The 26565-nt window shown below is 47.9% G+C and overlaps 2 protein-coding genes across 2 annotated transcripts in view; both read right to left on the minus strand.

Annotated features, from left to right (window-relative positions):
• LOC103281593 (zonadhesin) overlaps positions 1–19789 on the minus strand; it is a 52255-nt gene extending 32466 nt beyond the window's left edge. The window contains exons 1-10 of the mRNA XM_062957030.1: positions 19780–19789; positions 19551–19648; positions 11207–11279; positions 10940–11086; positions 9423–9691; positions 7735–7819; positions 3210–5525; positions 2194–2441; positions 993–1173; positions 642–756 (exon numbers count right to left, since the gene is read on the minus strand). Of these exons, the coding sequence (XP_062813100.1) occupies positions 642–756; positions 993–1173; positions 2194–2441; positions 3210–5525; positions 7735–7819; positions 9423–9691; positions 10940–11086; positions 11207–11279; positions 19551–19648; positions 19780–19789 (3542 nt within the window). The remainder of the gene's footprint in view (positions 1–641; positions 757–992; positions 1174–2193; positions 2442–3209; positions 5526–7734; positions 7820–9422; positions 9692–10939; positions 11087–11206; positions 11280–19550; positions 19649–19779) is intronic.
• A 180-nt stretch (positions 19790–19969) lies between these two features.
• On the minus strand, positions 19970–25946 carry LOC134292576 (zonadhesin-like). Its single transcript, XM_062957937.1, has 6 exons — positions 25735–25946; positions 24187–24333; positions 22093–22346; positions 21413–21497; positions 21097–21243; positions 19970–20340 (listed from the first exon to the last, which is right to left on the minus strand). The coding sequence occupies exons 1-6, from the start codon at positions 25847–25849 to the stop codon at positions 20072–20074; spliced, it is 1017 nt and encodes a 338-aa protein (XP_062814007.1). The 5' UTR covers positions 25850–25946; the 3' UTR covers positions 19970–20071.
• Between the last annotated feature and the right edge of the window lie 619 nt (positions 25947–26565).

The following is a 26565-nucleotide window of genomic DNA, read 5'->3' on the forward strand; positions in this document are numbered from 1 at the left end:
ACCGAAAGGTTGCAGGTTCAAATCCTGGGAGTAGCGAGAGCGGCCGCTGTTAGCTCCAGCTTCTGCCAACCTAGCAGTTCAAAAACATGCCAATGTGAGTAGATCAATAGGTACTGCTCCGGCAGAAAGGTAACGGCGCTCCATGCAGTCATGCCAGCCACATGACCTTGGAGGTGTCTACGGACAACGCCGGCTCTTGGGCTAAGAAATGGAGAAGAGCACAAACTCCCAGAGTTGGACACGACTGGATTTAACGTCAGGGGAAACCTTTACCTATACCTTTTATACTTGAAAACTACCTTGAGCCAGCCCTAGTTATATGGTTGTGCAGAAGGGCCCTAAGTTGCTTTTGGCTGAGCCGACTGGGAAGAGCAATTTCCTCCCCATTCCTCTCATCTCCATCCTCAGTTTCCAGTAACTCGAGTGAGATGAGGACAAAGGGGGAAAGCAGGAGGAGAAGGACACTGGGACATGCAAAAATGATCTCAAAAAAGTGGGATGACAACACGATCCATGCTAAACAGGAACACTTGGGAAGCATGGCATCTCATTTGGGGAAAGTTTTGACTTGAAAAATATCACATAATACATTTCAGGGTGGAACAGAGATGGGATTTCAAGGCAGATTCTGTGAGGCTCACCCTTCATCTCCTGCATCCGGGACCTGCCAGCTCTCTCCCAGTTTGTCGGCGTCTGTCCCAGCTGAAGTGCCATCAGGCATGAGGTTGTCATCTGACACTTCCCCGTTGTAGTTCCCTGAAAAGCAGGAGAAGAGATATAAGAAGAGATATCATGTCCAGAAGAATGGAAGACCAAGAGGGTTTGGAGGTTCTTGTAGCTGATCCCACCACAGAGGAGCTGCCAACTCCACCTGGGTTGAACCTGGGGCCATCTTCGCATAAAGCACAGTCTCACCTCTGAGCCATAGGGACCTCTGCCTAATTTTGTCTGCTGCCTCCCCTGCGTCAAATAATTCTCGCTGTCCTACTCACCGCAGAGGCCGCAAACATATCCATAGTAAGATGGTGGGACGGAGACTTCAGCATGATGGTTCCCATCAAACCGCACCGAGAGGCCAAAATCCGTTTGTATCAAGACGAACGTGCCACTGAGTCGCACTGACACCCGGTCTTCGGCTACTGAAACTGGCAAGGTCACTCTCTGCCCGGTCACCTGCAGCGCAGGAGACACAAAAAAGTAAGCAAATGTCTCGCTTGTCAAAAGGGGTTGTTTGTCTGAGCTGCTTGATGTATTTTGTGTCAGAGTAATGGTTAATGTAGTGTGTGACATGTTCACTCATTGTTAAAGTAAGTATGTGTGGTGCTTCGGTAAGCATTCCCACAGACGAATGCTTAACTGCATACCGTGTTTCTCCAAAAATAAGACGGTGTCTTATATTAATTTTTGCTCCCAAAGATGCACTAGGTCTTATTTTCAGGGATGTCTTATTTTTCCATGAAGAATTCAAATTTATTGTTGAACCAAAAAGTGAGCATTTATTACATACTGTACAATAGTTATCACAAACCAGCATAACCAGACAAACTGTGAATCCTATCAAGAATTTTTTGTTACTACCAATATTTCCATGTACAACACTCCATGGTACGTACATTTACCGATCCTGCATGCTCTGGTGTTCTGTTCGGAGGGCATGCTTCCAAACAAAAACTTTGCTAGGTCTTACTTTCGGGGGAGGCCTTATATTTAGCATTTCAGCAAAACCTCTACTAGGTCTTATTTTCAGGGGATGTCTTATTTTAGGGGAAACAGGGTAGAATTAGATTTACTGCCTAGAGTGATAGTAATTCAGTTTCCGCTTAGGTAGCGGACATAAGTCACTGGGAATGGAATTTGGGAGGTGGCAAGTTTCTTCATCAGATGCCATTAATTCTGCTGGACAAGAGACGTGTGTGTTAGCTGCGTGTCTGTACATAGCTGTAAATAACAGCAATAAAGCTCTGAACGGCCAGGATCGGCTGACATCTGACTAATGAGAGTTTATTTTTCTGTGAGACTGGCACAGAAGGAGAGGAACTGAGACGGAGAAGGTGAATATGTCTCAATTAGCCTCTCACTCATCGACATTTTGGACCAGGTGGTCTCCCTGAGGACATGATAGCAAGGGGATGCACCTTCTGCACCCTGAATATTTCCTTGCTATTGTTTTTAGAGCCCAGAAGCAACACTCACAGTGACCCTTCGCGCTTTCAGGAGTACGATTTCAATCCCATAGACTTCCACACGGACGGACTTGACGTAGGAGACTTGCTTGTTGGCCCCTCGGTGTTCGTTGGTGGCCTGGACCCTGAAGGTGGGAAGGTCCGATGTGGCGTTGCAGACGGTAGACAGCAGGTACGTGCAGGTGCCCATGAAGTGGAAGAGCCGCTCGTCATAGGTCGTGTAGTGGGGGTCTCCCGAGATGGTGCAGATCCCTTGGTCTGTGGGAAGGGACAGGGAAGAGTCAGGCACCACGCACCTAACTGGCTTCACCCAGAACTTAGGAAAGTTGGAAACGTTACTTTTCTGGAGCACAGCACAAAATCCCCAAATCTCCATGATCCCAGGTTATCTGCAGCATTGTGTCATGATCTCTGATCTCTGACATCTCCGGACACAGACCAAGCGCTGACAAAGAACAGATGCCAGCCATAAAACGGACCAGCCATAAAACCTCAATTACCCTCTGGTATGTGTGAGCCCCTATATAAATGGGCTAAAGAGAAGGTTCTGGGATTCTGTACAAATTGTTGGGTTCTCTTCTCCCAGTTGTGCTGTGGGTAAGTCTTCCGCCAGAAGAAAGCCCCAAGACACACGCTGGTAGATTCCAACAGGTTTTATTGTACAGAATACCAGAACCTTCTCTTTAGCCCATTTATATAGGGGCTCACACATACCAGAGGGTAATTGAGGTTTTATGGTTGGTCCGTTTTATGGCTAGCATCTGTTCTTTGTCAGCGCTTGCTCTGTGTCCAGAGATGTCAGAGATCGGAGATCATGACACATTGTCTTCCTCTGTATAATCCACCCCTTACACCTCTAGAGATGCACCTACATGGTATAATTAATGCAGTTTGACACCACTTTATCTGCCACAGTTCAATGTTATGCAACCATAGGGTTGTCATTTGATGAGGCCTTCATCCTTCTCTGCCAAAGACAGCTGTTGCTCCTCCCTCTACTATTAGGAAACTCATAAAGCCATTTACCTGGAGGTGCCACTGGCACTGTGCTTGTGACTATGGTCCCTGTGGAGGCCCCTTGTGTTGGGATGGGCTTTGCTGTGGTCGTTTGAAGTGTTGTTGTTGTGGTTGTAGCCTCTGGGCTAACAGGCATTTTGGTGCTGCTTCTTTCCGTGGTGGTGATAGTGGTCCGGCTAGACTCAATGGCCGCATGGCTAGTGGTGTGTTGAGTCGTGGTTGTCCTTATCGGTGGTCTGGTGGTAGTGCTGACGGTAGTATCAACACTGCTTTTAGTTGTGATGATGGCAATGGTTGTTGCACTGGTGTGAGTGCTGTTTGGGCTAGTGGTGGTAGGGCTAGAGTGGCCACAGCCTGGGGTTGTCGGTGTGGACTTGGTGCTGGCCGTTGTGGATGTGGCGTTGACATGGCTGACCATGGTTGTGTGCAGTGTGCTTGGACTCACAGAGCTGGTCAGAAGGGGGCCAGTGCTGGTGGTCTTTCCATGAGTCGTGGTCCTGGTTACAGTGGGGCTGGGGGGTCCGCTTGTCGGGCCGCCTGGAGACAAGATGGTGGAGCTGGTGTGGGGCGAAGTGGTGAGGGTGGTGGAGCTCTGGGTGGTGGTTGTGTTGACCTGCAGGGTAGTTCCTGAGGTAGTCGTTGGATGGCCAGTAGTGTGAGTTGTTGGGCTGCTGCTGATGGTGGTTGTGCTAATGGTGGTTATTTTTGTGGTGGCTGTGCTGGTGGTGATGGGACTGGTTTGCCTGGTGGTTGATGGGGAAGCAGTGGTGTGACCAGGGCTTGGACTTCCCTGGGTAGCGCTCGTTTGGTTGTGGCTGGGAGCAGTATGGCTGCTCAGAGAGGTGGAGGGGCTGATGTGAGTAGTGGCTGTAGTGCTACTCTTTGGAGGGGTGGGCCCAGCCGTGGTAACAGAGGGGTGGCTAGTGCTGCTGCCAGCTGTTGTAACATGGCTGGTGTGGCCTGTGGTGGTACTAGGCCGGCTACCACTGGTGGGGCTTGTAATGGGCAGCTGTGTTGGGCTGGGAGTGGTGCTGGGACTGGTAGCCACTGTTGTGTTGTCTTGACTGGCTGTTGTACTCGTTGTGCTTGTCTTGGAGTCACTACTGGTTGAGGTGGTGGCTGGACTAGTGGTACTAGTAGTGAAGCTGCCTTGGCTGGTCATAGTTGGTGTACTGGTGGTGCTTCCATGGGTGGGGCTTGTCTGGCTCGTAATGGGCAGTTGTGTGTGGTGTGTCGAGCTGGTGGCGGGAGTGGCAGTAGTTGTTATGTTGCTGTGGCTAGCTGTTGTGCTAGTTGTGCTTGTTTTGGAGTCACTGGTTGTGATAGTAGCAGTGGTGGTTGTGTTGCTGTGGCTGGCTGTTGTACTAGTTGTGCTTGTCTTGGAGACGCTGGTGGTGGGAGCGGGAGTGGAGGTTGTGTTGCCGTGGCTTGTTGTTGTGCTAATTGTGCTTGTTTTGTAGTCGCTGGTTGTGATAGCAGCAGTGGTAGTTGTGTTCCCAGGGCTAGCTGTTGTGCTAGTTGTGCTTGTCTCGGAGACGCTGGTGGTGGGAGCAGAAGTGCTGGTTGTGTTGCCATGGCTTGCTGTTGTGCTAATTGTGCTTGTTTTGGAGTCGCTGGTTGTGATAGCAGCAGTAGTGGTTGTGCTCCCTGGGCTTGCTGTTGTGCTAGTTGTGCTTGTCCTGGAGATGCTGGTGGTGCAAGCAGGAGTGGTGGTTGTGTTGCCGTGGGTGGTTGTTGTGCTAATTGTGCTTGTTTTGGAGTCGCTGGTTGTGATAGCAGCAGTGGTGGTTGTGCTCCCAGGGCTGAGTGTTGTGCTAGTTGTACTTGTCTTGGAGACGCTGGTGGTGGGAGTGCTGGTTATGTTGCCGTGACTGGCTGTTGTGCTAGTTGTGCTTGTTTTGGAGTCGCTGGTTGTGATAGCAGCAGTGGTGGTTGTGTTCCAGGGGCTGGCTGTCATGCTAGTTGTGCTAGCCTTGCTGGTAGTAGGGGCAGCTGGGGTGGGATGGCTTGTTGGTTTGGGGACCCCAGGCGTGGTCTGGTTGTCTTGACCAGAGGTGGTTGGCGTAGTGTTGCTAACATGGCTGTCTCTGGTGGTGGCAGTAGAGCTTGATGTAGTGGTGGTGGTTGTGGTGGTGGGGCTGGTCAGAGTGGGGTCTTGGGGAGTGGTGTTGCTGTGGGTTGTTGGAACCACGTGGCTGGTGGGTGCAGAGCTGGTGGTTGTGGAGCGCGACGTTCCAGGACTCCAGGGCGGCAGGGTCACCACAGGGCCAGCGTGGGTTGATGTGGCAATGGAGGAAGTGGTCGGAGGAAGTGGCGTTCCAGAGCCTGTCAAGAGGAAGAGATAAGAGTCCCCAGGACATAAACAAGGAGGAGAGGGCTACCCGTATGTGGAAGGAAACATGAACTGGAAAATTAAAGGCAAATAGAGAAAATGAAGACCACTCTAAATGCTCATTTTTTATTTACCAGTCAGTTCTCTCCCTGCTCCTTACAAGTGCATTTTTCAGCACAGCTACATAGTTACATATGTCTTTCACAGTTACATAGCCATAAATCACAGCTGGATAGTCATAAATCACAAATTTGATACACCTCCAGGGCTGGCCCAAGGTAATTTTCAAGTGTAGGCGAACAGAATTTTGGCACACCCCCACCAAAACCAATCACTGAAAAATAAAAGCGTTGGATAAGCGAAAATGTTGGATAATAAGGAGGGATTAAGGAAAAGCCTAAATAAAGAACAACACTCTGAAAACACGGGAAATCCAGACAGGAAACAATCAGGGCCAGCTAACACCTCCCAACCAAGGATGTCCCCAGGGAGGAAGCAGCCAGGCTTTGAATCTGCAAGGCCATTAAATGCTAATCAAGCTGGCCAATTGCAACATTCACACTAGCCTCAAACAGACAAGAGCTCTTTCTCCCACCCTGGACTTTCCACAGATATATAAACCTCACTTATCTAACTTCCAACAGACCTCACAACCTCTAAGGATGCCTGCCATAGGTGTGGGTTAAGGCGGGCCTGGGCCCACCTTCAGCATGTGCGTGCACCCAGGAGTGCCTCAACTGCGCCTCCTAGAGGATGGTGCCACAGGCAAGTGCCTAATTTGCCTCGTGGTTGAACCGCCCCTGTACATCTCCAATGCATTGTTTCTGTGAAATCTTAATAATATCCTTTTTCCAAGGATGCCCAACTGGCTACCGCTCAGTGTTGTGGACAGTGGCATCAAGGGGACATGTGTCACCTTTCCTGCCACGCCCAAAAGTAGGACAAGGGGAGGGAGGCAGAGAGAAGAGACGAGAGGGGAATGTTCAGGACCCTTGAGTAAGTCCTTTAGAGAAGTCATTGAATTTAATATCAACTTAAGGTTAATCTGATACGCTAAAATATGTCTCATGTAATGTAAACGAGCTAGATTCCTGTGTTTGTTAATGATAGGTGAGACCTCTCCACCTTGTTCTCTCCATGTTTCAGCTCCCCTAGTCTGCAAGCACCTCGCCACCCTGTGCTATTTGAAAACCTCCGTTTTCGACTGTTGTCAATCTCAATTGGCAACAGGAAATAAGGCAATGCCACTTCCTGCTGCCATTCTGAGAGCGCCTGCAAAGCAAAACGGAAGCATTTGGGCTTGCTGTGGGAAGGGTGAGACCCTGGGGAGGTCTGGGGTGTAAACTAGCCCCTGGCTCCCATGCCGTTGCCTGCTGCTCTCATTTGGGAGAGATCTAGATTGAGGGTCTCCTCTTTTGGAGGTCGGAAGCTTGTCTCCTCCCTCTGTATCCCTTAAACATTGATCCAGATCTTATTTATGTTGTGGTAATCTCTGAGCGGTTAGACTCAATTTAACCCTCTCTGGGGGAGATTCCACCAAAATCAGCAGAGTAGCAAAAGCAAAGCTTTCAAATGCAACAGTTACTTACACGCGGGTGAGCAAGAGAAGCCTTTGTCTATTTAGGATTGCAATGGCTGCAGAGTCTCAATAAAAGTTCAAAAAGTATTTATTCAGGTAAAAAGAATTCCATTGTAGATAGAAAGGCTTGGGAGCTGTCTAGACTACTCTAGACTGGTTTCTAAGGAAAACTAAGAAAGGAAAAATAACAAACATCTAAATAATTACATCTTGCCAGGAGAGATGGCAGGATGCTTCTTGTTAGCTTGAAGAACAAAGGGAGAAGAGAGAACCAAAATGGTCCGACCTCATGGTCCAGTTTATTGGGGCCATAAAAGACATTCTGACCAATGAGAAGTTAGTGTCCCTAAAGATTCACATTTCTACTAACTTCAAAGTAAAGGATGTGACGTATGCAGGATAGAGGGAAAACACAGTAAAGCCTGTCTAGGCATGCTTTGGAAACAGGGAAAGGATTCCCTCAATCTAACTCTATCATCTATCTAACTACATCTAGACTTGAGTAGTCCAGGATGATTCCCAACAATTTACTCATCGTCAGGTGGCAGAGATGCCTCTTTTGGCACCGACATGTGTAGCAAGGCCACAAGACTCAGCGTGAATGAGCCCCTGCCCGGCCTCACCTGAGCAAGGTTCTCTGCGCACGGAGATGTTGTCCAGGGCCACGTCCAGGTAAGGGTGGCTCCCCCGAACCACCTCAAAAAGCACCTGAGTCAAAGCAGAGACAGAAAGGCTTTTGTAAATCCTTGCCCTGCAGAGCCCAAGGCAGCAGAGGCAGAGGAGCGTGATGCAGAATAATAACAATAATAATAATAATAATAACAACAACACTTTATTTATATTCTGCCCTTCTCCTCGTGGGGACTCAGAGCAGATTTTGTAACAAAGCATTGAATGTTTTCCTGTCTCTGTTTATATATATAAAAACATATATATATATATATATATATGTTTATATATAAATATATATATATATATATATATATATATATATATATATATATAAACAGAGACAGGAAAACATTCAATCCCTTGTTACAATACAACGAGACACACATACACAAACAAAGGCAAAGGCTTCTCCTTTCATTTCCGGCTCTAGAGGCGGGAGGTTTTTGCCTCCATTTCCAAGCCTATGTTGTCACCTCCTAGTCGTATGACCAGCATGACTGCTTGTAGCATCTTATGCCTTTCCCACCAAAGCCGTAACTATTTATCTACTCACATCTGCATGTTTTCGAACTGCTAGGTTGGCAGGAGCTAGGGCTAACAGTGGGAGCTCAGCCCATCTCACAGATTTGAACTGCCAACCTTCAGGTCAGCAGTTCAGCAGCACAGCGGTTTAACCCATTGCGCCACCGCAGCCCCCTTGACCACAAATCTGAGCATCTAGTGACCAATGGAGCCACAGGGTGTTGTGACTCAGCTGGAACCTCAGATTGACTCTGATGAGGATGATGGGATTCAGGTTCAGAATCAGGTTAAAAATGTCCCTGTTGTTATAGAAGATGAAGAACAGGGAGTTTTTCCCACAGCAGGAATGATGTTGATGATACTGAAACTAGCCAGGTGCAAATTGACTTGGAAAGGAGGACAGTTCTCAGTCTGATAGCAAGCTGGCTGACACTAATGAGCAGGCTGACCTTGATGAAACGGAATCTTTAGATTGAGCGGACCGTTTGGAACTCAGGGTTCGGAGGAGTGTGAGAATCGCAAACAAGAGGGAGGTTAGAGGCCAGAGAAATGCTTTCATGCTTTGCAAAGGGTATTAAAGCAATGTGTTTGGAGACAAACCTTTGTCAAAACAACGTTCGTTCTACCAAGAAGCAAGCTCTCGTTTTTCCTGGATTATCTTGCAGCTTTTGTGTTCATGTTCTTGGGACTTTGTCATAATCTATTGGGACTTTCTTTATTCCTTGTGATTTCTCGAATTATTCTCTAAGACTGTATTTTGCAATGGTCTTTTAGAACTTTACTTTTGCTTTTAAAGAACTTTTTATCTTCTATTTTCTAATAAACTGAAAAGACTTCAACCTGTGTACAATTTGGTAAATATGGCAAGGTGAAGCTAACCTGAGGTGCGAAACAGGGAACCTTAATCAAGTAGCACCAACTTCACTGAGAGTGGGGGGACAGCAAAGATACACACACAGCCCCATAATACGTTGAATAGTATCAGGACAAAGAGCCAAAGTTGCTGCAATTAGAAATTCTGACATTGCAGCTTGGGCCCTACTTTCGGGGGACAATAACTCCCAGCCTACCTGATAAATTAACATCTCCAATATATGGTCAGCACTACGCCACTCACCCTGCTTGGCTGCGGCCCGCCGTACGGCACTGTCACGGATCCCAAGAGCCACACGGGGCTTTGGATCCCGCCCCGGGTCCAGAGCAGGACCTCTGTTCCAGAAGGCCCCTCCAGCAGCACCCGGAGCTGCGTCTGGACTTGCACAATGCCGTGCATGTAGTAATAGAACTCCACACAGGCCTCGGTGTCGGTGCAGAAGGCCCGGCTGGTCAGGCGGAGGGACTGGCCCGGTTTCAAGGAGCCCCCTTCTGCGTAGATGTAGTAGCCCTCTGCAGAAAGAGGACAGCCTTTCAAGTTCAGAACACAACCCAGAGCGGATAATTATTATGCCAATGACATGGGAGACACTGGCTGCCATCAGGGAGGAATCCTAGGATTTTGTTCTTCCATACTAAACCCAGAAAGTGTTAGTAAAATGTATTGGTAGAATGTGAAATTGTGCTTGGAGTTTAAAGCTGTGTGTGTAATCTAGTAGTCAAGAGGTTAAATGCATAGAGTGGGAATGAATGGCTAGAGCGTAACTTTGGAAGGTTCCGCTTTCTAGCCGGATGTACGTATGTTTTAGAGATAAGAATGGAATGTATAATGGAATGGATAATCAGAATCTTGGACATGATACAAATGGATAAGCTAACACAAAAAAGTAAGAGAGGGTAAAAATAAAACAGACTGGGCAAACTTCATAAAATTCTTGATAAAAGGAAGAATGGACTTCACGATAGACTTATCTACAATATAAAATGGTTTAAGCGAAAAGAGACTAAGAGAAAATACCAATATGTAATCAACGAAAGAGAAAACTCTGAGGTCAAGATGGGAAGTCAACCAATTTTTTTTCTCTTTTTTCTTCTTTTTCTTTTCTTTTTCTTTTCTTTTCTTTCTTTTTTTTCCCCTCCGGTTTTCTCTCTTCACCTATTTTCAGAACCCTTTCACCTCCCTCGCTTTCCTATCAATATATTGTTCCACCACTTTCGATGTATTATGTTTCTTTACAAAATAAAAAGTAATGAGCAAGAATGGAATGTTCACTCCTGCAGTGCCCTCTGATGTAGTCGGACTGAGTCTGGTTATTGTCTGATCTACGATGTAAATAAGCTGTACATACTGCAATAAAGTTTGAGCCGCTTTTGATAGCTGAACTGAAAGGAGTCTGGCATTTATTCCGTGCGTTCTGAGCAGACAGCCAGAACATCGGAGGAGAAATTAAGACCAGGAAGGGGATTCGTCTCAATCAACCAATTGACAGAAAATAATAGAAAAGTTACAACTTTAATGCTTAATGCAGGCATGGGCCAACTTTGGCCCTCCCTCCAGGTGTTTTGGACTTCAACTCCCACCTACCGGCTGTTAGGAATGGTGGGAATTGAAGTCCAAAACACCTGGAGAGAGGGCCGAAGTTGGCCCATGCCTGGCTTAATGAGTCAGTTTCTCAACACTGCTGTGTAATGAGTAACAGGGATTATCTAATTATTTTAGGAAAACGATTTCCGAATCCCGTGTCCTCTTGGGCTGCTTACTTCCATCGGGGTAATCTCCCGGGGGCCCGGTCTCTTCGGTCGGGGTGGAATGGTTGGTCCGTGTCCAGGAGACGTCATCGTCACCAGAACCGACCCAGCCGCAGAAGGGATTTGCGTTGTCGTTGAAGTCGCACTGGGCGAAAACCTCTGGGGACGGGGAGCGGAAAGGGGAGGAAGAGTCAGGGAACCTTTTCTACTGCCACTCCCGCCCCACAGGCCCCTTCTCTCCCCCCAAACGCCAACCCTGAGGCCCAGGGACGAAGTTACCTTCACAAGGTGAGATGTGGACGCTGTCCACTGCCAGGCCAGGTTTGCCTCGGTAGGTGCCTTCGAAAACAAACTAAGGAGGGAAACCCATGAGTGGTTATGGGGCACACTTTCAGAAAGAGTGAGATTCTCCTGCTCTTCTTTTCCTCCTTCCTTCAGCTTTGGAAACATTATCGTTGCCTCAGAGCTTGCAAAACTGACTTCTTTCTTTGCACTATAACTCCCAGAATCTTTCCTTGCTAGCGATTCTTGCGGCTCTAATCCTCAAAAGGATCGCTTTCCTTAACCCTGTGATGACCCATGGGCCTTGTAGTCCTGCTCATGACATTGTGATGCCTGATGAAGAAGAAAACTTGGGTTTTTTACCTTCCCAGTCAGAACTGGATTCTTCCCAGACAGATTCTTCCCAGCCAGATCTGGGAACCTTGCACCTGCAAGAGGATTATGTTCCAGAAGTATGTCAAACAAATACTGAGGCTACATCTCCAGTGTTTTCTCGCCATGAGTTTTGTAAACAACAGAGAGGTTTGGAAGCAGCCTCGCGCAGGAGTGCTAGAATAATTGCTAAGAATTTGCCAATTAAGCCTGCTTTCCATGAGAATCTTTAAGGAGTCAAACATCTGGTCTCAGAGATTAGCTTTCGTTTCTGGTTCCCAGAGAACTGCTCTCGGCGGGAAAGTTAGACTCTATATAGGTGTTTTACCCGCGGAGTAACTTTGCGGAGTCAATTCGTCAGCCTCCGGAGCGAGTTGTGTCTGAACAGCGCGCTCCGCTTCAAGCCTCGTTCCTGCTCAAGCCTTGTCCTTGTTTCCAGCCTTCGCTCCTGTTTCCCAGCCTTTGTTTACCTACGGACCTTGCCTTGTTTCCCAGGACTAAACCTTGCCTTGTTTTCACGGATTTTACCAAGTTATTCCACGGACCTTGTTCTTGTTCCTCGTTACCTTGTTCCACGATTCAAGCCTTGTTTTCAAGTATCAAGTTATTTTCTAGCCTTGCTCAAGTTCATGGACTAAAGGACCTTGTCATCTCCCCTCACTTTGCCTGGCAAAGTGAGTGTTTCGGTTATTGGATTACAACTTTGGACCTTAATATTTCATATTGGACATTGTTTTCTTGGACTAATTTTGACCTTTCCTGAAAGGTCTGCTTCTGGACTATTTCATACACTTGCTTTTATTAACTTTATATATTTCCTTAATAAAGATATTAGATAGAATCTGGCCTCTGCGTATGGTTATTGGTGCTCTGTAGCCTGGGTCGTGACAGTTTGACTCCGCCACCCTAAGCACCAATTAACCTCGGCCAGAATGTCTACCGGAGTCGTACCTGGGCCGAGCGGCCAGCCGATTACCTACACCATCGACAAGGATGAGGTGGACCGAATCCGTGATAAGCTCAATGCACAGGATGGGGAAATAAAAGGTTTGAAGGAACGCGGAATCCGTCTTCCGGCCATGGCGTTGCCAACCAAGTTTACTGGAGAAGCTTCTAAGGTTCATGTTTTCCGTCGCCAATGCCAAGCTTATCTAGAGGCCCGTGCTGCCGAGTTTCCCCAAGAAGACATCAAGGTGGCGTGGGTTTACAGTCTTCTAGACGGGCCAGCGGCCAACTGGGCGACGGCACTGTTCGACCAAGCCTCTCCACACCTAAGATCAGCGCAACGCTTCTTGGACCACCTTAAGGAGACTTGGGGAATCGAGGACAATTTGGAGGCAGCCGGTCACAAACTCCGCCGCCTCTTCCAAGGAGACAGACCCATGTCTCAGTACATAGCCGAGTTCCGAGTGTTGGCCCACAACACCGGCTGGAACGATGTTGCCCTCAGAGGACAATTTCGGGAGGGTCTCAACATTGAAATGCTGGAGGAAATCTCCAAGGTGGATCCTCCCCAAACGCTTGAAGCGCTCATCGATCAATGTTTACGGGCTGAAGTTATGATTGCCAACAGGAAACAGTGGGTACGAGGCCAGAGCGGTAGAGCTGGGGTAAAACCCCCCGCTCCCGCCAGCGTTCAGCCGCGTCCAGTGTGGAGACCCCCACCACCATCTCCATACCCCAGAGGGAACGAGGAGGTGCCGATGCAGTTGGGCAATGTGCGTCCCAGATTAGATGCCGCCGAGAAGGCCCGCCGCCAACGCCTAAACCTCTGTTGGTATTGCGGAAATGGGGGCCACTTCGCCAGAGAGTGCCCAGCCAAAAGGAAGCCCGCCGCCCGTCTTGCGGCGGCGTCCTCCACGGAGACGAAGGCGTCAGAGGCGGCTGGCACACAACCGGCGGGGGAAGCCAACGACCGGGCGTAGAGAGGCTCGCCAACCCGGTCAAGAAACCCATCCAAGAGCCGCCAACCGGGGTCCTGTTCCTTCTAGTGGTCACCTTATGGTCAGCAAAAAAGGGACCCGTCATGATCCACGCCATGATAGACTCAGGAGCTACCAATAATTTCATTGATAGAGAGTATGCCGACTCTCTGGGATTACAATATCATGACTTCAAGAATGCCCGTGTGGTACAAGCCATCGATGGCCGCCCTCTCAAGACGGGTCCCGTAAGCCAGTGGTCGGAACCCACCAGGATGTGGATAAGGGAACATATGGAAGAGATTTCCTTCTTTGTTACTGAGGTTCCCCATTTCCCTGTGATCTTGGGGATTCCATGGCTGACACTTCACGATCCAAGCATCTCCTGGTCCAACAGAGAACTGCAGGTTGCTTCAAAGTACTGCCAAAACCATTGCCTCGTAGCCAAGGTCTGCCATGCCACAGACACCGAGCCCATTATCACCTTGCCAAAGAAGTATTCCGAGTATTGGGATGTATTCAATGAAAAAGAAGCCGAGAAATTACCCCCCCATAGACCTTATGACTGTGCCATTGACTTGGTGGAGGGGGCCCCGATCCCGCGAGGGCATCTCTACTCCCTGACTGAACCAGAGCAAGAAGCTCTCAGGGAATTCATAGAGACAAACCTCCGCAAGGGATTCATCAGACCCTCTCAATCCCCAGCCGCCTCCCCAGTGATGTTTGTGAAGAAGAAGTCAGGGGAATTACGCTTGGTGGTGGACTACAGAGCATTGAACAATATCACTAAGCGGAACAGCTATCCCCTGCCCTTAATCTCGGATCTATTAGACCGACTTCGAGGAGCCAAGGTCTACACCAAGCTGGACCTACGGGGGGCTTATAATCTAGTTCGCATCAGAGAAGGGGACGAGTGGAAGACCGCCTTCCAGACTAAATTCGGATTATTCGAATCCCGAGTTATGAATTATGGATTATGCGGAGCTCCCGCAACGTTCCAGCATTTTGTCAATGACATTTTTCAGGACTATCTAGATCGGTTCTTGATCATCTACTTGGACGATTTTTTGGTGTTTTCTAGATCACAATCAGAACATGAGAACCACGTCAAAATGGTGTTACAACGATTGCGGGATCATGGACTTTACGCCAAGCTGGAAAAATGCGCTTTTGATCTACAAGAGGTAGATTTCCTGGGGTATCGCATCTCGCCTCTAGGGCTCTCCATGGACCCGGCAAAAGTTTCAGCTGTATTGGAATGGCGGGCGCCAACCAACAAGAAAGAGGTGCAGCGATTCTTGGGGTTCGCGAACTATTACCGCAAGTTCATTCCAGATTTTGCCCGCTGGTCTGACCCAATCACCAGCTGCATCCGTGGGAAACAGCCCTTCCGCTGGACTGATCAAGCAGAGAAAGGGTTCCAGCAACTAAAGAAATTATTTACATCCCAGCCAATCCTTCAGCATCCAGATCCTGAAACCCTTTTTGTGGTGCAAGCGGACGCCTCTGATGTGGCAATTGGGGCTGTGCTCCTACAACCGGTGGGAGATCGCCTTCACCCTTGCGCCTATTATTCTCGTCAACTAACCGCGCCAGAGAGGAACTATACCATTTGGGAAAAAGAACTATTAGCCATAAAGGCAGCTTTTGAAACTTGGAGACATTGGCTAGAAGGAGCCAAATTTCCCATTGAAGTCCACACTGATCATCGAAATCTAGAACATCTAAGAACTGCCCGCAAGCTAAATCAGAGGCAGCAGCGTTGGGCTTTATTCTTTGAACGTTTCAATTTCCAGATTCATTATGTGACCCCAGCACAAACCAAGCAAGCAGACGCCCTGTCACGTAAACCGGAATACGCTGCAGGACGCAAGGAGACCTTTGAATCCCAACTACTACAACCCGAGAACTTTGCCACGCTCACAGTGGGGAACACCAAATCCACTCCCATTGATTCAACTCCCTCTACTCCAGGCCCCATCTGTGCTCAAGAAATCCGGGCTAGTCAGCAAACAGATGCCTGGGCGCAGGACCAACTTCGTCAAGGTCTACATTTTCCCTTTTCGCTTAAAGATGGACTGCTTTGCTATAGAAATCATGTTTATATCCCACCCGGACCGGGCAGGGAAAAAGCACTTCGTCTGTGTCATGACTGCAAACCAGCAGGGCATTTCGGACTATTTAAAACCATGCATTTGATCCTAAGAGATTTCTGGTGGCCCAAGATCCGCAAAGATGTGGAAAAATATGTCAACACCTGCCCAGTATGCCAGCGCTCCAAGATAAGAAGGGAGAAGCCCTCAGGGCTTCTACACCCCCTTCCTACCCCATCTCGCCCATGGGAAATAATTTCTGCGGATTTTATCACTGACTTGCCACCTTCCTGTGGATTCACCACGATTCTAGTGGTGGTGGACCTTTTCACCAAATTAGCCCATTTCATTCCCTGTGAAGGCCTTCCCACGGCCCAAGAGACTGCAGATTTATTCCTCCAACATGTTTTCAGACTACATGGATTACCCAAGAGTTTGGTCACAGACCGTGGATCCCAATTCACCTCTCGGTTCTGGAAGGCACTACAAAAACTATTGGGCATAGACTCTCGTTTATCTTCAGCTCACCATCCCCAAACGGATGGGCAAACGGAGCGCACCAATGCCACTTTGGAACAGTACCTTCGCTGTTATGTAAACTACCAACAGGACAATTGGGCTTCTCTGTTACCACTGTCGGAGTTTGCCTACAACAATGGAGTCCAGGCTTCTACAAAAGAAACGCCGTTCTTTGCAAACTACGGCTTCCATCCACGTTTCTTTCCCCCTGTCATTGAAACTTCGGAAGTTCCCGCAGCAGAAGATTGGCTGCAGGAACTCACAGCGGTGCAACAACTTTTGCTCCAGCAACTGGACCAAGCCAAGGAGGACTATAAACGTCACGCGGACAAACATCGCCAGCCGGGCCCCGAAATCAAGGTAGGAGATCGGGTTTTTCTGTCCACTCGCTTTTTGCCCTCCCATCGCCCTTGCCGGAAGTTAGATGCCCGTTTCATTGGCCCCTATCCAGTGGTGGCACAATTAAACCCCGTGACTTTCAAACTCCAACTTCCGCGTTCAATGCGCATTCACCCAGTGTTTCACCGCTCCCTGCTCCTTCCGGCGGATGGTGTGCGGCCTGATGTAGACCGGCCGGCCCCCGTCCCTATTTTGGTGGATGGGGAGGACGAGTTTGAGGTTCAGGACATTTTGGATTCTCGCTTTCACCGCCGCCGCCTGCAATATCTCATTGACTGGGTGGGTTTTGGCCCTGAGGAACGCTCTTGGGAAGACGCCTCCACTGTCCATGCTCCTGATCTAACCCGTCGCTTCCATCAGACCTATCCCGCCAAGCCACGACCTCGCGCCTCGGGGAGAGAGTCCCAGTTTGGGAGGGGGCTTGAGGAGGGGGATAGTGTGATGACCCATGGGCCTTGTAGTCCTGCTCATGACATTGTGATGCCTGATGAAGAAGAAAACTTGGGTTTTTTACCTTCCCAGTCAGAACTGGATTCTTCCCAGACAGATTCTTCCCAGCCAGATCTGGGAACCTTGCACCTGCAAGAGGATTATGTTCCAGAAGTATGTCAAACAAATACTGAGGCTACATCTCCAGTGTTTTCTCGCCATGAGTTTTGTAAACAACAGAGAGGTTTGGAAGCAGCCTCGCGCAGGAGTGCTAGAATAATTGCTAAGAATTTGCCAATTAAGCCTGCTTTCCATGAGAATCTTTAAGGAGTCAAACATCTGGTCTCAGAGATTAGCTTTCGTTTCTGGTTCCCAGAGAACTGCTCTCGGCGGGAAAGTTAGACTCTATATAGGTGTTTTACCCGCGGAGTAACTTTGCGGAGTCAATTCGTCAGCCTCCGGAGCGAGTTGTGTCTGAACAGCGCGCTCCGCTTCAAGCCTCGTTCCTGCTCAAGCCTTGTCCTTGTTTCCAGCCTTCGCTCCTGTTTCCCAGCCTTTGTTTACCTACGGACCTTGCCTTGTTTCCCAGGACTAAACCTTGCCTTGTTTTCACGGATTTTACCAAGTTATTCCACGGACCTTGTTCTTGTTCCTCGTTACCTTGTTCCACGATTCAAGCCTTGTTTTCAAGTATCAAGTTATTTTCTAGCCTTGCTCAAGTTCATGGACTAAAGGACCTTGTCATCTCCCCTCACTTTGCCTGGCAAAGTGAGTGTTTCGGTTATTGGATTACAACTTTGGACCTTAATATTTCATATTGGACATTGTTTTCTTGGACTAATTTTGACCTTTCCTGAAAGGTCTGCTTCTGGACTATTTCATACACTTGCTTTTATTAACTTTATATATTTCCTTAATAAAGATATTAGATAGAATCTGGCCTCTGCGTATGGTTATTGGTGCTCTGTAGCCTGGGTCGTGACAAACCCTGATTTCTGTTCAGTTTTGACGTCATTGGAGCATCTTCTTCCTCTATTTATTTTTGGAAAAGTATTTTGGAAAAGTTTTGGAAAGGCACAACTGTGATAGAAATAACAACCTTCGGGGATAATGATGCCATAACCTTTTGGGAAATGAAAATCTCCATAACCTTTTGGAAAATGGCATTCGCCACCATTTCGGAGAAATCAGGAATTTCTCTGAGACGAGTTAAAAACTCGCTTGAGTCAATTTTCTCCACAACTATTCATGCAAAAATCAGGGCCAAGGGTTCCGGATTACAATTGCCACTTTTTGCAGAATAAAAAATAAAATTTCAAATCTGGTTGAAATATGTTGGAAATAGCAACCTTCTTCAAGCCTTCACTGAACAATACCTGTATTTTATAGTGTGTTTTATGAATACTGATGTAAGTTAATAATAATTTTAACTGATTTATATTGCACTGTATAATTTTTATATATGCGTTTTATTGTAAGCCGCCCTGAGTCCCCTGTTGGGTGAGAAGGGTGGGATATAAATATTGTAATAAATAAATAAATAAATAAATAAATAAATTATATTTGTATATAATTCAGATTGCTTACTGTATTGTATATGTGTGTATTGCTATGCAGCTTTCCTTAACTCTATGTTGTGGGAAGGGTTGCAGACCATGTGATCAGAACTGGGACTGTTCAGGACTCAGACTCCATTTTAGAACAGTATTATTTATTATTATTTCCAGCATTTACACCCTGCCCTTCTCACCCAGGGGGACTCAGGGCAGCTTACAACAATAGGCCAAATTCAATGCCTAAAACACAATTATAAATCAAAACACTACATACAATGAGTTAAAACTATTAAAAATACATTATAAAATTTAAAACATATGTAATTAGTTCCATTCATCCAAAAACCTCAGGCTTCAACCTTAAATCGGACCATGTCGACTTTGACATTTACTCATTAAAAGCTTGGGCACACAACCATGTTTTTACAGCTTTTCTGAAGCCCAGAAGGGTTGTGGCTTATCGGATATCTCTAGGAAGGGTGTTCCACAGCCGGGGAGCCACCACCGAGAAGGCCCTGTCCCTCGTTCCCACCAGCCACACTTGCGAGGCAGGTGGGACCGAGAACAGGGCCTCTCCGGATGACCTTAGGGACCTTGCTGGCTCATAGGAGGAGATACTTTCGGACAAGTAAATTGGGCTAGTCCCGTTTGGGCCAGTACGCTTTCAGGCGCCAGTAAAGGCAGACGGCATTAGACTCTCAGACTGTACCGACTTCATTGAACTTTCAGACAGACTCTATTAGACTCTCAGAACAGAGAGATGCTTTAGACTTTGGACTGTTGAGATTATAGGGTTTAGCTTCCCTAAACCGGTGCTTGCCGGAGGGATGAGGCACCCGGCTTGGCAAGAGGGATAATAGGGACTCCCTATTATCCGAAAGTTTCGGTTAGCTGACATTCCGCCCACCCGTTTATGTCGGATTACCGGAACTCTACTGTACTTGCTTTTCCAAAATCCCTTTCCCCTCCCAAGGTGCTTGCTCCTTGCTTATGCGGCTGAGGACTGCCTGCCCCAAGTCCCAATTCTGTTGAATCCCCTTGGCTTCCTTACCTGGACCTCGGCCGTCCCAGTATAATTGACCACTCCTGGATTCCAGTTGGGGCCATGCTCCCCACTGAGAGTCAGCAGGGGGGCTCCCAGTCCTTCCCCTGTTCAAACAGAAACACAGAGAGGAGTAGGAAACTTAATACAAAACTGTCATCCTCCCAAGATGAGAGGCAGGTCCTGGGAAACCCAGAATCCGGTGGGATTGTCACAGGGGGTTAATTGAGACACAAACAGGTCTCCATCTCAATCTCCCCTCCGTCCGGCAATCTAGCATCGGTTTAGACGCATGAACAAACATGCACACGTGTATTCATAGCTGTCTGCTGAGCCCAGCGGTAACTGAGTTTTATTGCAGTTATTTATAGCTATATACAGAGCACACAGCTGGAGAAACTCACTCTCATGTCCATCAGGATTGATGGAGACCAGGTTAAACGGAAGCTAAATAATGTCACTAGGCAGTCAATCTAATTCTATGCATTTAACCATTTCTCTGCTGGAATGCTTACTGAAGCACCACACACTTACTTTAACAATGAGTGAACATTTCCCACAATATATAAACCATTATTCCGACAAGGGCCCCTTGGGCTTGGCTGGGCCAGAGAGTGTGCATGCCTACCTGCCACAGCCGCTGCATAGACCTTGAGCGTTGTATCACTGGAGACACCATGGAGAGTGTAATGGAAGTCGAGGGAGAGGCAGCCCCCCGGGGACTCGTACGGAGGGCTTTTGAGGAGGGCTGTCCCGCTGCTTTTTGGGTCCAGGGAATCCAGCAACATGTAGGAGCCGACTGCAAGGAAGGCCGAGAAAGAATCAGGGTCTGCAGTTGTCCTGTTTTGTCTTTCAAGAACAGCCTTAAAACACTGCGGTAAGTAAATGAACACTGCTTTATTTCAGCAAAACATAAAGTACAGCACACTCGGTGGACTAATACAAAAGGAAGCAAGGGAGTCACAGGGCAAGCACAGTTCTTAGTCTCTGGTAAGCTCCCAAATCAAATAGCAAAGAAACAGCAATAAATCCAGATGCAGACTCGAAGCAGGCACCAGGGGAGTGAAGGCATTAGAGTCGGTTTGTTAACAGCAAGAGCTGGCTGCACCTGATCCTGCTTTATAGCCCTGAGTCCCCTCACAGCTGCTAGGGCAGTTCCTAATTAATCAGTCTAACCTAGTTCAAGAGCAGTTCCCCAGTGGAGAGCTATGCCTGCCAGTCAGAGCTGATGGTATTGGTCTAGAAAAGGCATGGGCCAACTTCAGCCTTCCCTCCAAGTGTTTTGGACTTCCACCATTCCTCACAGCCTCAGGCCCCTTCCTTTTGCCCCTCAGCCGCTTAAGCGGCTGAGGGGCAAAAGGAAAGGGCCTGAGGCTGTGAGGAATGGTGGAAGTCCAAAACACCTGGAGGGAGGGCCGAAGTTGGCCCATGCCTGGTCTAGATAGACCCTAAATGTGCTACTGCAGCTGCCACTCAGGGTTGACAAAGCTGCTCAAGGGCCATAGGGCAGCTTCCAGGGTTCCTGTGCAGAAAAACCCAGATGGGAGGAACTCACATCCAGGTTTGGAGAAGTCGTCCTCCGGTCCCACGTTGGGGTCATCCCCTGCCCCAGGCCACTGCTCCCACTGGATGTCCCCTTCAGCCGGGTTCTCCCATCCGCAGAGGTCATCCGTAGTGTCAAAATCACAGCCGGTCACACAGGCTGCAGGACAGAAGCAGTAAGCGGCAGAGAGAGAACAAGTAAGGAAGAATCCCTCAGTTGACGTGGAAGCAAGTGGGACTTGGCTGACCGAAATGTAGCCAGGATCCCCAGACTCCAACCCAAACGTCTCCCAGCACGTGGGGAGGAACCCAGAGTCAGGGTCACTTACGTGAGCAAGGTCCGACCCTGATGGAGATGGAGTCCAGCCCCATATTGATTTCCATCTTCTCAGCCTGGGTGGCTGCAAACACAACCTGCGAGGAAACAGGCCCTGGTCATCACTAGCTTCAACAGCCGGCGTCAAAAGCCCTTTGGTTTTTATCTCAAACTGTCAAGGTGCCGTTTAAGGTGGCCAAACCTAATCCTAAACTGCAAGACAATTACCTTCAATGGGTCCTGGCTCAGGAGGGAAATTAGGCAGAAAACCCAGTCTCATGAAAGATGCAAAAAGCAAAGTTTATTGTTATCACAGCTATGATAAGGCAGAACAGCCATACACACCCTAAAGGACTCTACCATGCAAATGGCTGCTGCAACTTGTGTCGCAGTTAACAAAGTATATATATCTTGGCTTATCTAAAATTGACCAATGGCTGAGGGCCTTCCTCACCTTCCACACCTACTTTGGTATAAGTGGTACCTGTGACCTCACTTGTTGATTTCAAGCTAACTTTTGGTCTTGGAACTTTCTGGAGAAAGGCACCAGGTTTTAGGATCTCCAGACTTAAATCAGGAACAGATTCCCCACTCCTGCCCACGCGGGAGCCACCAGTTGCCACTGAGACAAGACTGAGGATGTGACAGGAATGAGAACCAAGCCCTTTCCCTGTCCTTTCACCAAAAAATTACCTGAAAGGGACGCCGGACAGGGTTCTGTACGGTCACGGTCCCCAGCAACCAGGACGAACTCTGCATCCCTCCTTTGGTCCACAGCGTTGAGACGTTCCCTGAAGCATCCTGGACCTTTACCACCAACTGGGCACCAGCACTGAAGCTGTACAGGTAGTAGAGGAATTCCACGCAGATCTCGGCTGCATCTGGATCCAGAGCTGGGCTTTGCAGCTGCACCGTTTTCCCCGCTTCTGGGTAGATGTAATATTCTCCTGGAAAAGGCAGAGAGCAGTTGGTCGGTGACTGTTTTGATTTTGTTTCGATGATGTAGCTGGGATCCAAATATGGGGGTCCATTGAACCCCAGCTCCAGCTGTGCAAAGGAAGGGGAAGGCCTAAGGCAGACCTGAGCAAACTTGGGCCCTCCAGGTGTTTTGGACTCCAACTCCCACCATTCCTAACAGCCTCAGGCCCCTTCCTTTCCCCCCTAGGCCACTTAAGTTTTACATACAGCAGCCTTCACACTGGAGCTTCACACACGAGGCCTTCAACCTGGGCCATCAAAGGCCACACTGCCTTATGTAGATCAATCATGGGCCAACGTGGGTCCTCCAGGCATTTTGGACTCCAACTCACACTATTCCTAACAGCCTCAGGTTCTTTCCTTTCCCCCCGTGGCCGCTTAAGTTTTACATACAGCAGCTTTCACACTGGAGCTTCACAATCGAGGCTTTCAACCTGGGCCATCAAAAGCCACACTGCCTTATGTAGATCAAGCATGGGCCAACGTGGGTCCTCCAGGCATTTTGGACTCCAACTCACACTATTCCTAACAGCCTCAGGTTCTTTCCTTTCCCCCCGTGGCCGCTTAAGTTTTACATACAGCAGCTTTCACACTGGAGCTTCACAATCGAGGCTTTCAACCTGGGCCATCAAAAGCCACACTGCCTTATGTAGATCAAGCATGGGCCAACGTGGGTCCTCCAGGCATTTTGGACTCCAACTCACACTATTCCTAACAGCCTCAGGTTCTTTCCTTTCCCCCCGTGGCCGCTTAAGTTTTACATACAGCAGCTTTCACACTGGAGCTTCACAATCGAGGCTTTCAACCTGGGCCATCAAAAGCCACACTGCCTTATGTAGATCAAGCATGGGCCAACGTGGGTCCTCCGGGCATTTTGGACTCCAACTCCCACCATTCCTAACAGCCTCAGGTCCTTTCTTTTGTTGGATTATAGTTGTGTGTGTATGAAATGTAAATCAAGTGTTTTCTGCTGTTGTGCAAGAGTGTGTGTTTCAGCAATGAAACAGTTAACAGCAGGCTAGTTTGACTGACAGCCTACTGTCGACCTATCAGGCATGATTTCCGGCCTTGGAGGCCGGGAACTTCCTTCGGACTGAGGAATGTGTTTTCTTATCTCTGAGCCTGCTGAGCTGGAGCTTGCTGAGACAAGAGGCTATAGAAGAATGCCAGCTCAGAGTGATGGCTTTTGTTATGCTTTGTAAATATGTATTATAGATATTGAATAAATGTTTGGACTTCAGACTACAGATGTGTTTGAGTCTGACATTGAATAGGAATTGATGAGGCAGACGATTGCAACCAATTCATCAGGGTGCTGGAGAAGATGATTGATGGAGCTTGAAGAAACCCACCCGGCACGCACCCTGACCCCCACGCTGACATCCTTTTCCCCCTTGGCTGCTTAAGTTTTACATACAGCAGCCTTCACACTGGAGCTTCACACTCGAGGCCTTCAACCTGGGCCATCAAAGGCCACACTGCCTTATGTAGATCAAGCATGGGCCAACGTGGGCCCTCCAGGCGTTTTGGACACCAACTCCCACCATTCCTAACGGCCTCAGTCCCCTTCCTTTTCCCCCTTGGCCACTTAAGTTTTACATACAGCAGCCTTCACACTGGAGCTTCACACACGAGGCCTTCAACCTGGGCCATCAAAGGCCACACTGCCTTATGTAGATTAAGTATGGGCAAACGTGGGCCCTCCAGGTGTTTTGGACTCCAACTCCCACCATTCCTCACAGCCTCAGGCCCCTTTCTTTTCCCCCTCGGCCGCTTAAGTTTGCCCAGGCCTGGGTTGCAACATCTTACTCCGTTCAGGCTTCCCTCCTGGAGGTCCAGGGCTCTGCCCAGGCCTTGGCCCATCCCCTCGGAGCCACTGGCCGCCACCGTCCTCGGATTGGGTCCAGCCACAGAAAGGGCGCTCGGCATCGTCAAAGTCACAGCTGGGGAGGGCGGCTGAGATGGAGAAGAAGAAGCAAAGACAGAAAGGCTCCTGTTAACAAACTCCCAAATAATTCCTTCTTTAACAAACACCTGGCGTTTAGGTAATTTGAAAAGAATAGAAAGGAGAGTTCCTCCGACACAAATAAAGAGGAGCAGGTTTCCCAGCAAACTTTTCATATCCCAAACTGGCCAAACTTTTAGATTTATGCTTCTTTAACACACCAAGTGGAGCTGCTTACTTGTTTTTCCCCTTTGTTTTGCTATCCGTATGTTCTGCAAGAAATTGTGGAGGCAGTTGCTGTTAACCACACTGGCAAACACAGAATTCTTCTTTTTTCCAAACCACGTTTTATTGCATTGTTTGATGAAGATATGCTGCCCTGAGTGTTTACCTCTCTTTCATCAGCCTCACAATGCTGTTGCTGCTAAAGAACACCCAGCTAGAGAGAGGATGAGGAAGGAAAGCAGGGAGCAGGGAGGGCACAAAAAGGGTTTGCAAAAGAGGAGTTCTGTGGTAGAGGTTTTGTTCAATGAGGTGTGTTTGCATTAGTAAAGGTAAAGGTTTCCCCTGACGTTAAGTCCAATCGTGTCCGACTCTGTGGGTTGGTGTTCATCTCCATTTCTAAGCCGAAGAGCCGGCGTTGTCCGTAGACTCCTCCAAGGTCATGTGGCCATAGGCATGACTGCAAGGAGCACCGTTACCTTCCCGCTGGAGCGGTACCTATCGATCTACTCACATTTGCATGTTTTCGAACTGCGAGGTTGTCAGAAGCTGGAGCTAACAGCGGGCTCTCACTCCGCTTTCCGGATTTGAACCTGGGACCTTTCAGTCTGCAAGTTCCACAACTCAGCGCTTTAACACACTGAGCCACCGGAGGCTCCGTGTTTGTATTATTATTATTATTATTATTATTATTATTATTATTATTATTATTATTATTATTATTATCACAACAAGATGAGTCCACAGCAGACACTCTGCTGGTTGTAAGGTGTTGTTGTTGTTGTTGTTGTTGTTGTTATTGTTATTATTATTATTATTATTATTATGCTGTCATAGAGATGGGGAATTACACAGTAGGCAAGAAAGGAGGCAGTGAGAAAAATATTTAATATTATTGTGTTGTCGAAGGTTTTCATGGCCGGGAACACAGGGTTGTTGTATGTCTTTCGGGCTGTGTGGCCGTGTTCCAGAGGTATTCTCTCCTGACATTTCGCCCACATCTATGGCAGGCATGCCTCACAGCCTCTGAAAATGCCTGTCATAGATGTGGGCGAAACGTCAGGAGAGAATACCTCTGGAACATGGCCACACAGCCCGAAAGACATACAACAACCCATTTAATATTATTAGTGGCCCACATAAACATACACTCCTTCCAGACACATTAAAATAGTTGGGAAGTCACTTACATTTTGTGGCAAAGGATTTTTGCAATAATTCAACACCATGGGTCTGTTTTGCCCTGAAATGAGAGAAGAACGAACAAAGTGAGCAGCAGGAAACAAAATCTGGGATGGGCGACATGGGAGTGCAAAAATTCCTTTCTTTGGGGTAAATGCGAAGTCAATGGAGGGTCCATTTCAAAATTTGTATGAAAAATGTACCACTTTATTCCCCTTCTCCCACCAACCAGATGAAAGGAGTCAACTAGGAGGATTTAGCTTGAAAACAGTTCTATGTTGGAAATAGCAACTTTGTCAAGCCTCCACTAGTAATTTGTTTGTATATTATTCTGTTTGCTTACTGTATTGTATATATATATGTTTTGGTATGCAGCTTTCTCTTTATGTTTCTTGAGGTTGTGGATGGGGCTGCAAACCATATGATCAGATCTGGGACTGCTCTGAGCTCAGACTCCATGTAGACTTTGGACCATTAAGAGCAAACTCATGTTGCTCTTGATTATAAGAAAGATGCCTGTGTTATCTGCACAGAGAAACTACTTCAAATCCTATCTGTAACTGGATTGACAAGTTATGTACCTGTATGCTGAATACATCAAGGTTGTGAGTAAACCAAGTATGCTATATTTAAGGAAAGGTACTTTATTTTTGTCTCTTGAGAGCATGATATAGAAACAAGATGTTTTATGGGAGAGGAGATGTATTTGGGCACTGAAAAGAAACCTTTTGAAGAACTGCTATATTTTTTGCATTGGCATAATCTCTGTTCCTAACAGATCAGACAACTAGGTAATCAGTCTAACAACTGAGAAACCAAATTGCCGTGCATAAGTACAT

This window comes from Anolis carolinensis, chromosome 6 (assembly GCF_035594765.1).
Source record: "Anolis carolinensis isolate JA03-04 chromosome 6, rAnoCar3.1.pri, whole genome shotgun sequence".
NCBI lineage: Eukaryota > Metazoa > Chordata > Lepidosauria > Squamata > Dactyloidae > Anolis > Anolis carolinensis.